The following is a 15,139-nucleotide window of genomic DNA, read 5'->3' as shown; positions in this document are numbered from 1 at the left end:
GGCAACTGGAACTCATTAGACTTTGCTAGTGAACATTCAGTGCAACCATCCTGGAAAACGGCTTGACAAAATTTACAAGCCAGTAAACACAGGCACTCCCTTCACCTGGCATTTCTACTCCTGGGAATTTACCCAAAAGAAGGAACGGCCATATCCACCCAAGGACATGGGCAAGAATATTCATGAGGCACTGAACCAAAGAACCAGAAACCACCCACATCCACAGGAGAATGGAAAAACACAACACTTCGTGGTGTATTCAGTCAGTGGGAGCCTTGCAGCAATAAAAAAGGAGCTACTGATACATGCAGCAACTTGGATGAACCTCAGAGACACAGGACCATGAGCCAAAGATGCAGACACAGAAGGTAACCGCCTGTATGATTTCATCTAAAGAAACCTCAGAAACAGGCAAAGGGAGTCCATGGAGATAAGAGATCAGAATAGCGACTACGTTGGGGCGAGGGGGAGGGTGACGAGGAAGGGGCAGGATGGAGCCCTGTTGGGCACTGTGAATTTCTCAGGGTAGATTTACACCCGTGCTTAATCCAGGGAAAACCTCACTGAGCACCCCGCCCCCCACAGCACCTATTAGCTGTGCCTGGCGCTGAGTGTAATTTATACCTTAACCAAAAAAGGCAAATAAAAAACATGGACACAGAGGTTCAAGAGGGAGGGAGACATATGTATATCTATGGTTGACTTATATTGATATTTGGCAGAAACCAACACAATTCTGTAAAGTAATTATCTTTCAATTTAAAATTTTTAAAAAAATCTTTTTTTAATGGACACAGGGCATAGCTCATTTTATTATTTTTAAATATTTATTTACTTACTTATTTGGCTGCACTGGGCCTGAGGTGCAGCATGTGGGATCTTGGATCTTAGCTGTGGCATGTGGATCTTTTTAGTTGGGGTGTGTGCAATCTTGCAGCATGCGGAATCTAGTTCCCTGACCGGGGATCAAACCCCAGGCCCCCTGCATTGGGCATGTGGAGTCTTAGCCACTGGACCACCAGAGAATCCCCCATACCTCATTTTATTAAGCTTTGCTTTATTATCCTTCTTACAAAGTGAAAGTTTATGGCAACCCTGCCTCAAACAAGCCTACCAACACCACTGTTCCCACAGCATCTGCTCTTTTGGTGTCTCTGTGTCGTATTCTGGTAATTCTTGCACTATTTCAAGCTTTCATTATTATTATGTCTGTTATGGTGATCTTCGATCAATGATGTTTGTTGTTACCACTATGACTCACTGAAGGCTCAGCAGAGATGGCTAGCATTTTTTGGCAATAAAATATTTTCAGTTGGGGCATGTTCTTTTTTATATACTCTTGCACAATTAACAGACTCCAGACGACTTGCCTGGTGGTTCACACTCCCAATGCAGGGGGCCTGGGTTCAATCCCTGGTTAGGGAAGTCGGTCCCTCATGCTGCAACTAAGAATTTGCGTGCCAAAACTAAAGATTTCACACGCCGCAACAAAGATTGAAGATTCCAAATACTGCAGCTAAAACCTGGTGCAGCCACATAAATAAAAAGAAATATTAAAAAAAAAACAAACCACAGGATGGTGTAAACATAACTTAACATGCATTGGGAAACCAAAAAAATCGCATGACTCACTTTATTTCCGTGGTCTGGAACCGAACCCACAGTATCTCAGAGGTGTGCCTTACACTTCGACTAGCAATTATGAGTCTAGTTATTGATCACACAAGGGCATACAAAGATGGCAAGCATACACGATGCTCCCTGCAGGCTTCCACGTAAAACCAAAAACCTGGTAACCGCACAAAGTCCATAGACAGAGGCTGGCTCACTGAACTGTGGTTCATTTGTAGAATAAGAAACACTGATGTAAGACACACTCAGGACACATTGCCAAAGCAATTCCCATTTTTAAAACTTGTCTGGGGTGTAAACAGTCGTGCGTGTGCATTAATGGCTAGACAGAATCTGCCAGAAGAGAGCAGATGCTTTGCAAAGGACACGAGACGGAGCCCTGCCACTTCCTAGGTGGGTGACATCGCCTTTGCTCATCAAGAACCCTCCGTCTGGCCATCTGGGGTCTCCCTGGGGGCCTATGTGCCTGGGGCAGGCTTTGTGCACACTCACTGGGGGGTGGTCACGGGAGGCTTTGGAGGTCCTGGAGCAAGGTTCTCCTCTCTCAGCCTCAGTTTCCGGGTCTCCGCATGGGGTCAAAAGTCAAGCACCACCGTCACCACCCGTGTCACACAGGAGCGTGTCATCCTTGCTAACCAAGGCGATGAACTGGACTAGAGATGCCCAACAACCCAGAAGATAAACTCACAAGCGAGACAGGTTCAGACAGAGACAGTGCCAAGAAAATCAAGCGGGATAATGTCTGAGGGAAAGGGGTGGTGAGGGAAGGCCTCCAGGAGGAGGTGACACTGGGGTTGAGCTGGGTGAATGAGAGGGGGCCACCTCAGGATGAACTAGGAAAAGATCCATGGGAGGCAGAGGGGCCTGGATGTGACCTGAACCCCCAAAGCTGAGAGCTCACACCTGCCCATCTCCATCTGTGCAGGCCAGACCAGGAGAAGCAGGGCCTGCCCCTTACAAGTGACTGACACTGTGTGCTCCCCTCCCCCAAACAGGGCCCTGACCCACAAGGGTGCCCTGGCCCTGATCTGCCCCTGCAGCGCTGCAGAGGGAGCCCTGCAGAGGGAGCCAGTTCTTTCCCCAGGCTTCCCCCTGGCTCTCCAGCGTAGCTCCATCCCCACAACCAGCAGTCAGGCGGACAGGGAGGCCCAGCCCCTGCCTGTGCAGTGCCCCCACGTCCCTGCACCCTTCGATCCCCAAGGGCTGGAACTCCACCTTCTGCTGCATCCTCCCCCGAGCTGCGCAAATGCCGCCGCTTCGGTGAGCGTGTCAAGTCACAGGATGAATGAAAATGCTTTCCTACCTCTGTCCCTGGGGCCTGCACACAGCAGGAGTGCACTAACGCATATTAGTGAAACGAAATGAAAGCTTAGTCATGTCCAACTACATATGGCCATGTATGTGTACTCAAAGGTGCTGCTCACCCCTCCTCGCTGAGATGCTACAGAGGTCCAATTTCTCCGACGACTCAACCCAACTTCTCCAAGAGCCACAGCTCAATTTCTGTTTACGTAGCTTTGGACAAGCCTCTCTCTAGGGAGCTGTCCACCCCCGCTGCTTTTAGACACACGTGGGCCAAGTGCAAGCTGACCTTTCCCTGATGACTCAGAGTCACCGATTGGAATGTCTGTGCTGTAATTAGGCAGCCAGGCTTCATGTCTGCTTTTGAGGTTTTCTGTCTTGCTTTTCCTTGCTGTCGTCACTTCTGCTTGGGTCTTCCCCTCCTACCCAACCTCCTTCTGGTTCGATGCTTCCACTCTTTTGGTCCCAACTACCAAGTAAGCTGCTTCCTGCTTCCCTGGTGGCTCAGAATCTGTCTGTAATGTAGGAGACCCAGGTTCCATCTCTGGGTTGGGAAGAGCCCCTGGAGAAGGGAATGGCAACCTGCTCCAGTATTCTTGCCTGAGAAATCCCATAGACAGAGGAGCCTGGCAGACTACAGACCATAGGGTTGCAAAGAGTCGGATATGACTGAGTGACTAACACTTTCACTTTCACCCAGTAAGTTAAAACTATGTGTTAAGTAAGAGTCAGTAGGAGCTGAATTAGCATCTAAAGGCCTATCTTGGACTGGGACTTTGTCATAACAGTTTGGAGGGCTCAGAGGCCTTTTGCTCTCATTTTGGTGTCCAACCATTCATGGGAGACCTACCACCAACTCACCTGGGCACATCTCTTAATCTCTCTGCTCCACCGGGAGTAAGGATGGGGACCAGGTGCTCAATGGGGAGACCTTCCTAGCTTGGAAACATTCTGCATGAACAATGCCCCAGGTAAAGCCAGCCAGGAGTCCCAGGGCAGGGGATGGGGGGCTGCACTCACATAGTGAAGTTCTCCTCCAGGAAGCAGCGGTTGCGAAGCAGGCCGGCCCAGAGCTGCACGCCGATGATGCCAAAGATGAAGAAGACAAAGAAGCAGAGCAGGAGGACATTCCCCAGCATGGGCAGTGTGTCCAGGAGCAGGTTCACCAGGATCCGCATACCTGGGCGAGGGAAGGGTGGAGGGATTGGCAGACAGGGGCAGAGGGCCCGGAGAGGAGAGGGAGAGAGCAGGGTTAGAGGAACAGAGAGGGGGTGGTGAGAGGAGAGGTGGGACACGTGGGCAGGGGCTCCTTACTGCCCTCAACCTGCTCAGTGGCCACCAGACCCCTTCTCCCAGAAGCCATGCAAATGGCTCTGCGTCCCGCTATATTTCCACTAGATCATGGGTGAATAAGCAGATATTTACGGAGCGCTTTTAATGTGCCAAATGCTTTTCGGGGTAATGCACAAATACGAGCTCTTCAGTCTCCATGACAACTCTATGAGGGTGGTAATATTATCCCTATTTTATAGAAAAGGCAACTGGAGGTTCATAGAGCTGAAGCTACTTGCCCAAGTTCGCATAGATAGGAAGCAGCAGGGTCTGGATTTAAACCAGGTGTCCTGACACCAAGTTAGCACTCTTTCCATAGCCCCCAAGTACCCAGAGGTCTGAGGCTGAGGTTATCTCATCTCCCTAACCCACCCAGGATGGGCACTGGTACCCTAATAAATGTGTCCTGAGTGTCCTTTATCTCTGGAACAGTCAGTGCCCTGACCGTGCCAGGACACATCTGTACCAACCAAAACCATCCTGCTAACCCACCCCACTGCATGATGAAATCAGGCAGAGTTCTCAGAACCACCTAGAGAAGAACCTTGGCCAGCCAAGGTACCCAGACCTGTCCTGATGCCAGAGGAAGAGGACTTTTCCTTTCCTTAGAAATAGCTACAATGAACAAGCCAAGCCAGAGGCAACAAGAGGAGAAAACGGGGAAATGAGAGAGGAGATAGACGTCCCCAGGGAGGGTGATGGGGTGCCCTGTTTGGGGCTTCAGGCAGGCATGGAGAGGGGAACAGAACATGTCAGTCACTTCCTGAGGAGGTCTGACATCCCAGAACTCTGCAGGTAGGGAAAGCCTGTGGAAAGCACATAGCCCATGATGAAGAGAGAACAGGGTTCAAATCCTCACGCTGCTGGCCTCTGGGACCTGTGGGACCTTGAACCAGTCCCTTCCCCTCTTGGAGGATAAGACCCCTCAGCAGAGGGGCCCAAGAAGACAGCAACCACGCTACAAAGATCCCCCAGCTCAGGGCCCACACCCAAGTCTCAGCAAACACTGGGGCTCCCACCCCACAGAGGAAGTGGGGAACAGGCTCAGCTTTGGCACCACTTCACACACTTGCCGCTCTTCATGTCTGTCTCCCCTACCCTTCCCTTCTGCCCCGCCTGCCTGGGCTGGCCCATCTGCACCCTCCAAGCCCTCTCTCCCCATGGGCTCAGCCCCCAGCTGCGAAAAGCACCTGCTCTCTCAAGTCTGGGTGATGTCATCCACTGCCATGGCTTTGGTAATGGTCTGCATGTCACCCACTCCCTCCTGACTCCTCAAGAAGATCCAGCCACCCCAGTCACTGGAGAACCCACGGGAATGCATGTCCCAGACAGGTGGGCCACCTCTGTGGCTTTGCCCAGCCCCTCTTTCCCAGTCCTCTGAACACAGCATCACTCTTCCATTCCAGTTCCCTGGTTTGCGTGCGCTGACATGGAGATCACATGACCCAGGCTTGGCCAATCAGCATAGTCTGTTTCCCTAGCTCCGTGATTGGTCCAGGATGAGTATGTGACTCTACCTAGGACCAATGAGAGTTGGCAATGAGACTTCTGATGGAATTACAGGAAAAGAGACGCTCTCTTACTGCAGGGATTAAAGTTGGGAGGAGTGAAGCCTGGAGTTGCTGGGGCCATCTTGCTTCCCAGGGATAGTGCCTGTCTGGGGTTGAAGCCAGCCCAGGGAAAGCAGAGCCCAGGACAGAGAGGGGATAATTTCTGGTAACAGCCACTCTAGAACACAAATGGGGACATGTCATCACTATGTGTACAAACAGATGACATTCTCTTCAGCAACCAGGGTTTGTGGACCCCTGGCAGGTGGGGGGGGAGGTCACTGGAAGGACTACAAGAGGTCATTGAACCTTATGAAATTGCTATAAAATATGCAAGTATGATGCCATGAATTTTTCTGGGAAGAAGGTCCACATAAGTGTCTGTGGCTCCAAAGAGCGTCAAGAGCTAATGGGTCACCCTTGAGTGTACACCACCCAAGATCCTGTGATTCCTGTGTACCCTCTCTAGCCTCATCTTCCTCTCTCCCTCCCTCTGTCCCCAGGCACACCCTAGGTCTCAGGTGGCACTAGTGGTAAAGAACCCATCTACCCATGCAGTAGACGTAAGAGACGCGGGTTCGATCCCTGGGTCGGGAAGATCCCCTGGAGGACGACTCGGCAATCTACTCCAGTGTTCTTGCCTGGAGAATCCCATGGACAGAGGAGCCTGGCAGCCTGCAGTCCATAGGGTCACACAGAGTCGGATACAACTGAATTGACTTAGCAAGCACACATGCGCAAAGATACCATGGGATTTCACACCTCCATGCTTTTTTTATTCATGCTGTTCCCTCTTTCTAGAACGCTCTTCCACCTCTCTTGTGCCTGGCAAACCTTTATTTAGCCACCATAGCTCAGTTAAGGATCTGCCTTCTCTCTGTGAAGTCTCTCTGTGACTTCCCATACCCCTTCTAAACCCATCTCTCGCTCATCTGTTCTGGGCCACTGTAGCACCTCTGACCCAGCGTAGGCTGTCATGTACAGCTGTGCAGGCTGCATACTGCACAACCTTGGAGGCACCATTTACATCAACATCTAATCTTCTAACCCTAATATATAATTATCCATTTACTCTCCTGTTTTTTCCACTGGGCTATACGCTCCTGGGGACAGGGTCTGTCTGAGTCACCTCAGTACTCCCAGAACCCAGCAGGTCCTGGCCCAGAGCAGAGTCTCAGCCATTTACATTCAACATTTATTGAATGACTGCTTGCGAATGAACAATGTGCAAAGTCATGGGGAGGGGTGGAATACTGGAGAGGGGAGGATGAAAGGATGGTGACAAGAAGACCGGCTCTGTCCAGATTTTTATTTATTCCAGGGGCAATGGCTGAGGTAGTTATTAACGAGGATAATTATTTGGGATTTGCATCACGAGCTCTGTATGGAGCAATTTCCAATCAATAATTAATGCTCACCCCCATCCTCCCACCCCACAAAACTAGGTCAGCCTCCTCTTGGGAAAGACAGTGGGGCTCCCTTGCAGGCTCCTGCTCTCCAATTGAGAGCAAGCCAGGGTGAGTGAGGGCTCAGTACCCCGCTCCCTCCACATCCACCCCCACAACACGGGGTGTGCAGAAAGAGGGAAGTGAGAAATCAGAGCAATCAGTTTGCAATCCATCCAAACATCAAGTCAGTCAGTCGCGGGCCTTTCTGGTGCCCCATCATTCATTCATTCATCAAACACTTACAAGAACTGTTGCATACCAGGCACAGTGCTGGGCTCGTGGGAAATCCCAAATCCCATTTTTCACCCCTTGCAGAGTTTGCAGTCTGCCAGCAGAGGGACAGGGGACCCCAGTGTTGGGGAAAGGGACAAGGCCTGCGGAGTAAGGGAGCTCTAGGCACATCGCTGGAGGCACTGACTCGAGCTGGGCCCTGCAGGATGACAGGAGCCATGGCAAAGGCACAGAGGAGTGACCAGTCAGAGAGGGCATCCGGGGGTCTCTGCTAGGTGGCTACTTGGGAGATTTCTAAGCAGGCTGAGCCCTTGACCAGCTCTGGGCTTTAAAGCCGATGTAACAATCTTGGAGGACAGGACAGAGGCAGGAGGCAAGCATGAAGGGCCAGGCAGCAGCCCTGAGAAGCGGTGGGCTCAGAGAGGCCTGCAGGAGGCCGCTCTGCACCATCCCAGCCTGGCTGCTCCCGCCTACTCCCCCCGGGCCCAGCTGTTGTTGCTCAATTAATTACATTTCCCAGCTCTCCAGGACACTGAAATTCTGAAAGGCTCCTGAGAACCTGCCTGGCCGCTGGCTTCCCTTAATGGCAGCCCGATCTCTCCTCCCCTCCTCCCTCCCCTCTGCTGAGCTGAACCCCAGCTCACTTCACAGCCCCCCTGGGGCCCAGGGAGTCCCAGGGCCACAGAGCCAGGGCATAATTAGCTAATTAGGGACTCAGAGCAAGTTCATCGCTTCCGTGCCAGGGAACAGGGGCCACGGGATTAGGGAGCCAGGGAGGACCTCACGAGAACCCAGCTAATCCTCCTTTCAATGCCCACAGTCAAGTAATTAGCTCAAGCAAGTCGGAGGGTTCTGCCATGCCCTTGATTCCCCTGGTAACCGCTACAGGAGAGAGAGAGAAAGTGAAACAAAGAGAGAATTGTAGACAGAGAATAGAGGCGGAGAGAAAGAGGCAGAGACTGCTCTTAAGACCCATCACCATCTACCTCAGACTACCTTTTCTGCTTATCTTCCACACCTCTCTTCAGCCAAGGCCTCCTCCTCCAGGCAGCCTTCTCTGATTCTCACCCCCAGATACTTAGAAGGCTTTCTGCCTCTCACTCCCTTATGGCTCTCCCTTTTCCTCTCCCGGGGTGAGATTACCTGGTTTTGGTCTCTGTGACTCTTGAGCCTTGGATGGAGACCAGGTGGGCCTTGATGAGGGCAGGCTGCAGGTGACCCATGAGTGTAGCTTGGGGCCCTACTCCCCTAGTTAAGATGGAAGAGGACCCCAGAGTCCTCAGAACATCCATGTAGCCCTTTCTCTGATGAGCAGACAGAGCACCAACTCAGGACAGGACATCTGGGGGCCAGTTCTGGCTGGGCAGCCTTGAGGCAGAGCTGGCCCTCTCTGGGCCCCAGAGGCCTCAACTACAAAAGAAGACAGTGGTTCCTGTCCAGCCTCAGGAAGACCCCAAGGCCAGAACACCTCAGCGGGGGGTGCCCCCAAAGTCAAAGCCTCCCATTCCAGTGGGGAAAGTATAAATCCTTATCCCACCCCCCAATCGCAGGACCCCCAACCATCAGGCTCCAGTCTGCCACCCCAGCCTCACCCCGCTCTGTCCTCCAGGCCACGCCTGAACCTGCTGCTCCACCAGACTGCAGACACGCCCAGCACGCCCACTCCCCACCTGTGCACACATCCTGCCCCCCACTGACCCCCCACCCACTCTCTGCCAGGGGAGTTCCTTTATTACTGCGCTGCTGAGAGCAATGCCAAGTTGACTTGCCAAGGCAGGATAGGGTCCATGCCGGAGCCAGACTGACCCACTTCCAATCCCTGGGAAGCTCAGGTTCTGGGTCACTGCCGGGCCCTCGCACATGCTCAGAAGGCCATCTCTCCTCCGTTTTCAGACCTCTGCTGTGTGGTCACCTCTCCTGGATCCCAGGCCTGGGCTCGTGTCCCTGCAATGAGCTGTCACAGCCCCGTCCGCCCTCCATCACACCACTTATTACACTGCCACCCTTCATCACAGCTCTGCCCTCCTCTCTCCCCAGAAACCACGAGTGCAAAGCCCACCTGGGGTGCTCTGCATCCCCCAATCCAGCCTGGGGCCCAGTACAGGGTAACCCCTCCAAGGGGGGCAGCCTGAACGAATGTAGGAGTGATGCTCTGGGTGGATGGATCTGTTCTACAAATGTTGCTGCTGCTGCTAAGTCGCTTCAATCGTGTCCGACTCTGTGCGACCCCAGAGACAGCAGCCCACAAGGCTCCCCTGTCCCTGGGATTCTCTGGGCAAGAACACTGGAGTGGGTTGCCATTTCCTTCTCCAATGCATGAAAGTGAAAAGTCAAAGTGTAGTCACTCAGTCGTGTCCGACTCTTCGAGACCCCATGGACTGCAGCCTACCAGGCTCCTCCGCCCATGGGATTTTCCAGGCAAGAGTACTGGAGTGGGGTGCCATTGCCTTCTCCAACTACAAATGTTGAGCAAGGGCCAACTACATGCCAGGCACTGTTTTAAGCTCTAGGGATATATCAGTTTAAAAACACACACACACACAAACAGATCAAACCCTTGCCCTTATGAGGCACACATTCCAGGTTAAGGGTAGGAAGAGGCAGGGGCTTCCCCGGTGACTCATCGGTAAAGCATCTGCCTACAATGCAGAAAATGTGGATTTGATTCTGGGGCCAGAAAGATCCCCTAGAGAAGAAAATGGCAACCCACTCCAGTATTCTCGCCTGGGAAATCCCACGGATAGAGACGCCTGGCGGGCTACAGTCCATGGGGCCGCAAAAGAACTCGACACGACTGAGCGTCTAAACAGCAAGCGAGATACAAAGAAAGAGCAAACATGATAAATAAGTACATTTCTTCCTTTGTTGGGTGGTAAGTGCTACAAAAACAAAAAGTAAGTTGCAGGAGGACCAGGCTGGGGCTAGGGGCCCAGTTGGTATAAAGCGGGGGCTGGGAAAGGCCACCCTGCCAAGACGCACAGAGCAGCTGTGTGCCCACTTTGGGGAGAGCTCTCCAGGAGAGGGGAGAGCCGGGCAAAGGTGGGAGGGCAACAGGGCTGCCTGCAGGAGAGCGTGTGACTCCAGCTTTGACTGGCACTGAGAGTCACGGGTAGAAGACAGACATGGTCTCCCAGCTGCTGGAGAGAAAACAACTGTGTGGGCTGGGGCGGAAGAGGGAGGCCATTACGGAACCCAGCCTGTAGGATGGTCTACAAATGCCCCTGAGTGACCCCGGAACCCGCACACGCATCTGGAAAGGGGGCTGGGCCTGTGGGCTGCATGGCCAGGAGCCTGACAGTGGCCACGTGGTCACTGCCTCCTGAGGGCACCCCCTGCCTTCCCCTGGGACTGAAATGGGGATCCCTCAAGGGGGTGCCTGGGGACTTCCCCGGTGGCTCGGATGGTAAAGCGTCTGCCTGCAATGCGGAACACAAGTGGTTTGATACCTGGGTCAGGAAGATCCCCTGGAGAAGGAAATGGCAACCCACTACAATATTCTTGCCTGGGAAATTCCATGGATGGAGGAGCCTGGTGAGCCACAGTCCATGGGGTCACAAAGAGTTGGACACGACTGAGCGACTTCACTTTCTTTCTTTGTTTCAAGGGGGTGTCCAGGAGAGACTCAGGCTCCTGCCCAGTGCCCTCCCTGTTGAGGTTGCCCAGGCCAGATGCTGGGACTGGGCACTCTCCAGGGTGGGGACCGGGCCTTCGGTCTACCTGCTCCACTTCAGGCCACCTGGCCTGGCCCAGCCCTCGCGCACCTGCCATCCTGATAACACACATCTGGCTGGGTTCAGATGACGTGGCAGTGGAGAGGGGCGTCAAGGCGGGGTTCTAGAGGCATTCCAAAGGTTGAGTCAGGGGTAGGATGTGGGTGTGAGTGGAATAGAGGAGCTGGGGCATCTCCAAGGTTGGGGGCCTGAGTCCAGAGGCACACAGCAGCCCTCAGCGGAGATGGGGGTCTGCGAGGATATGTGGAATTGGGGGTGCCTGGTGTATACCTGTGTGAAATCAGATCTCAGGGTCTGGGGTTCAGAGGGAGAAGTATGGCCTGGAGCATCACGTGGGTGGCACCAGGGTAGAAACAGTTTGTAGTGGCATTTTATTTTTTAATTTTTTGGCCGCACTGTGAGGCATGCAGGATGTTAGTTCCCAGACCAGGAATCGACCCTGCGCCCCCTGCGTAGGAAACGTGGAGTCTTAACCATTGGACCACCAGGGGAGTCCCTCTAGGTGGCATTTTAAATGCCAGGAGCTGAGGGAGACGATGACAGGTGGGCAAACTGATGGAGCTGCTCAACCTTTTCACCCCTTTCTCGCCAGCGAGCCCCTGGACCAGGCCCTCTGCCCTAAGGAAAGATGGGCATCAGCCAGACAAGGGCCCCTGGTCGCAGCGGGGCGCCTAGGAGGCGAAGGGGGTGCACTTCTTGACAGGCCTCTCCCCTGGAGGTCTGGGGTGCTCTCTGCAGACAGGAGCTGTCAGCCCAGATTAGCGCAGCCGCTCTGCCAGGGCAGCTCAAGTAGAAAGAGCCGAGCTCATGCCAGCCTCTGCCAGGGGCTCAGCCCGTAGCCAGGAGGACGGGAGTAGGCCCGGGGCAAGGGGCCGTGAGGCAGTGGCTGGCCCTGGGGCTCCCCTCTCTCCCTGGTCTTCCCAGGTCAGCAGAGGCTGAGAGAGGCCGTGTGCTGCTCCTGCCACAGCCAGCGCCAACTAATCAGAGGCACAGTGGGTGCCCGGGAGGCCGGGCCAGGCAGCATACGGTCCGGCGGCCGAGGACACAGCTGCTGGCCCCAGCCCTGAGGGGTGGGGCCTGTGGACTGAAGGGGGGCCTCAGTGCCCACTCCTGAGACGAGAAGCAGTGCCCACACAAGGGGTCTGCGGCATCGTGCCCTCCACCCCAGGGGAGGCCTTGGCTCCTCCCCGGGCAGTCAGCACTCACCCTGGAGGGGGGGGTGCCCGGCCCTGTCCTGCTGAAGGTCCCCAACCCCACCATGGCCCCGGATGTCCTCTCGCTCACTCTTCCAGAGTCTCTTGCCCGCTCCTCTCTGAAGCCTCCTCAAAGTACGGTGTCGGGAGCCCCTCGCCTCGGCCCGGCTGCCTCCGTTAGGGCACCTGGCCCCAGGCCCACAGCCGCCCAGCTTGAGCATCTGTCTACAGAGTCGGGGCAGCATCAGAGCCTTCTCCATGACCCCCACGTCTGCCCCAAGGCCTGGCTCCGTGGCCCCACAGGGGCTGCTACTCCGGATGAACGGATGAAGGCGTCAACACACACGCAGTGGCTCTCTCCCTTGATCTGGTGTCCAGGAATCACGCCCTCCTGATGTGTAAAGCGGAATTTGACCCACCGCAGAGGCAGAGTAGGGAGGAGAGGGCTGCCCTCACCCCAGCCCCACCCCAAGCATCTCTCCTCTCGAAGTCCTGGCTGCTCTTTCCTGTTCCTGAGTCAGGCTCTCATCAGATGGTCTGTCCAGATGCTCTCCGGCCCACCCCCATCTCTTCTGAAAGGCAGCAGCCCTGGGGAAATCGGGCCCCTGCTCACTGTCTTCTCTTTTCTCTCCCCACCTCCCTCCTTCCCTCCCTTCCTTCTCGGGTGGCTGCCAGACCTTTCTTCCACGGGGCATCTGGGGAGCTGTGTGGGTGCCAAGGACAGACAGTCTGAAGTTCAAGGTCCTGCTTGGGATCAGAGCCCCCTTCAGCTGTGCCCCAAGCCCCACTGAACACATGTACAGATTGAAAGTGCTGAGGTTCTCATGCAAGCCTTGTTTCCAGATACCCCAGCCCCTCTGCCAATAGATCTGGAGTATGACATTTGGAGTATGAGAAGTCACTCAAGCTTCCCCGGGGACTCAGTGGTAAAGAATCCACCTGTCAGTGCAGGAGATGTGGGTTCAGTCCCTGGCTCTGGAAGACCCCCTGGAGAAGGAAACGGCCACCCACTCCAGGATTCTTGCCTAGAAAATCCCATGGACAGGGGAGCTTAGTGGGCTACAGTCCATGGGGTGGCAAAAGAGTCAGACACAACTTAGCAACTAAAGGACAACATGAGACCCAAGATCAACGTACAGTATTGGCACCTTCACTGGGCACCTTCTAGGAGCAGGTGTCATGAAGATGCTTTGCCACTCCGAAGCCTAGCAAGCAAGTGCTGGGACCCATCTTATGGACCGAGAAACCAAGGTCTGAGAGGTGGCCAAGATCCCAGGCACAAACCCTGGTCTAACTGCTCTGGATGCTGTAGCCCCGACACTGGGACCCTCCCTCCAAGGGGGCGGGGATGGAGCAGCTCTCCAGGCGCCTGCTCTGCATCTGGCACTGCAGACTATCCCACGTTGAGGTGCCGTGTGTCATCCCCCTTGTGAGGACAGGGGTCCAAAACAAGAGAGGTTTCTTTTCCCAGGTCCTGCAGCTAACCAACACAGGCCCATGCTCTGAACACTGGCAGGGCAACTCAGACACCATGCTCCGCACTAACCACTCTACCTTTCTCCTTCCTGCCCTGACTCACCCCCTCAGGCTGCAAAGGGCCCAGCACCACGAGAACTCTTCACCCTGACAGTGAAAGGCGTTCAGAGGTCTGGAGCACACCAAACTTGGGGGTAAAGAAGGGGCCACTACTTCAGCCCATGGGGCCTTTCTGCTTTGACCTTGAACGTGGGCAGGTGTCTTTCCTGATGCCCCTATGCAGACGGAGTGGGTGGCTAAGATGCCTACCCAGTAAAAGGAAAGGAAGGAGGTTGTGAAAGGGAGCATAAAGCGCTGGCCAGCTGTGTGGCCTTGGGCAGGTTACTCAACCTCTCTCTGCCTCAGTTTTCCCATCTGTAAAGTGGGCATCACAATGGTACCAACATCCTAGGACTGTTATGATACAGTTGTGTAAAGCATATGATAAATTTTAGCCACTTATCATTATTAGTAAATCCCTAGAAGATGTGGAACGCTCACCTCACGCCTCCCCGTGACGGGCAGTGCTCTGCACCTACACACTAAAATGTGCACACAACCCCACATGTGCACATACAGATACACACAGTCCCAGGAGAGCTCCTCTCCTCCACCCTGGCATGTGCAATTCCACTCCGTCTGCCAGGACCACCGTTCCTGTTCTTCCTGTTCTTCCCAGTTCTCTGTGTTGCTGGTGAGCATTTTCCACAGGCAACCTCTGTGAAGAGGTCCTGATGCCCTCACCCTCCAACCCCAATGCTCCCAAGCACCTTCTTCATTAGAGTAGCACCTGTTGACCACTTACTGCATACAAGGCTCCAGGCCAAGCTCTCTATACACATGGGAGCATTTTGTCCTTAAAAAACCATATAGTAACTGGTATCACTAATGCCATCTTATCACTGGAGAAACAGAGGCCCAGGGTCCCACAACAGGTGGGTGGAAGGACCAGAACTGGGGCCTGTCAGTAGAGAGCTAATCTCCAGTCCTGAGCCTGCAGCTGGGGCCCGACAGGGGCCTTCCCCACAGCACTGTCAGCTCTGCCCCCCTGTCCCTGGGCCGTGCCCAGCCCAGCCAGAGCCCAGAGGCCCCTGCACAGAGGTGGGTCCTTGCTGACCCAGGGGTTGTCAGCCAGATAGGGCTCCAGGAGGTGGACAGCTGCCCCGAGCTCCCTAGGCCTCCCTCCCAACCCCATCCACAGCCTG

The 15,139-nt window shown here is 54.4% G+C and overlaps 1 protein-coding gene across 1 annotated transcript in view; it reads right to left on the bottom strand.

The window, feature by feature from the left end:
• CACNA1I (calcium voltage-gated channel subunit alpha1 I) overlaps window positions 1–15,139 on the bottom strand; it is a 116,490-nt gene that overhangs the window by 54,388 nt on the left and 46,963 nt on the right. Inside the window, exon 5 of the mRNA XM_086402931.1 lies at window positions 3,955–4,114. Within this exon, the coding sequence (XP_086259057.1) occupies window positions 3,955–4,114 (160 nt within the window). The remainder of the gene's footprint in view (window positions 1–3,954; window positions 4,115–15,139) is intronic.

The sequence above is a fragment of the Bos grunniens genome, chromosome 5, assembly GCF_055505025.1.
Source record: "Bos grunniens cultivar Pamir isolate PY7600 chromosome 5, Bosgru_T2T1.0, whole genome shotgun sequence".
Classification (NCBI taxonomy): Eukaryota; Metazoa; Chordata; class Mammalia; order Artiodactyla; family Bovidae; genus Bos; species Bos grunniens.
This window is presented reverse-complemented; position numbering and strand designations above follow the sequence as displayed.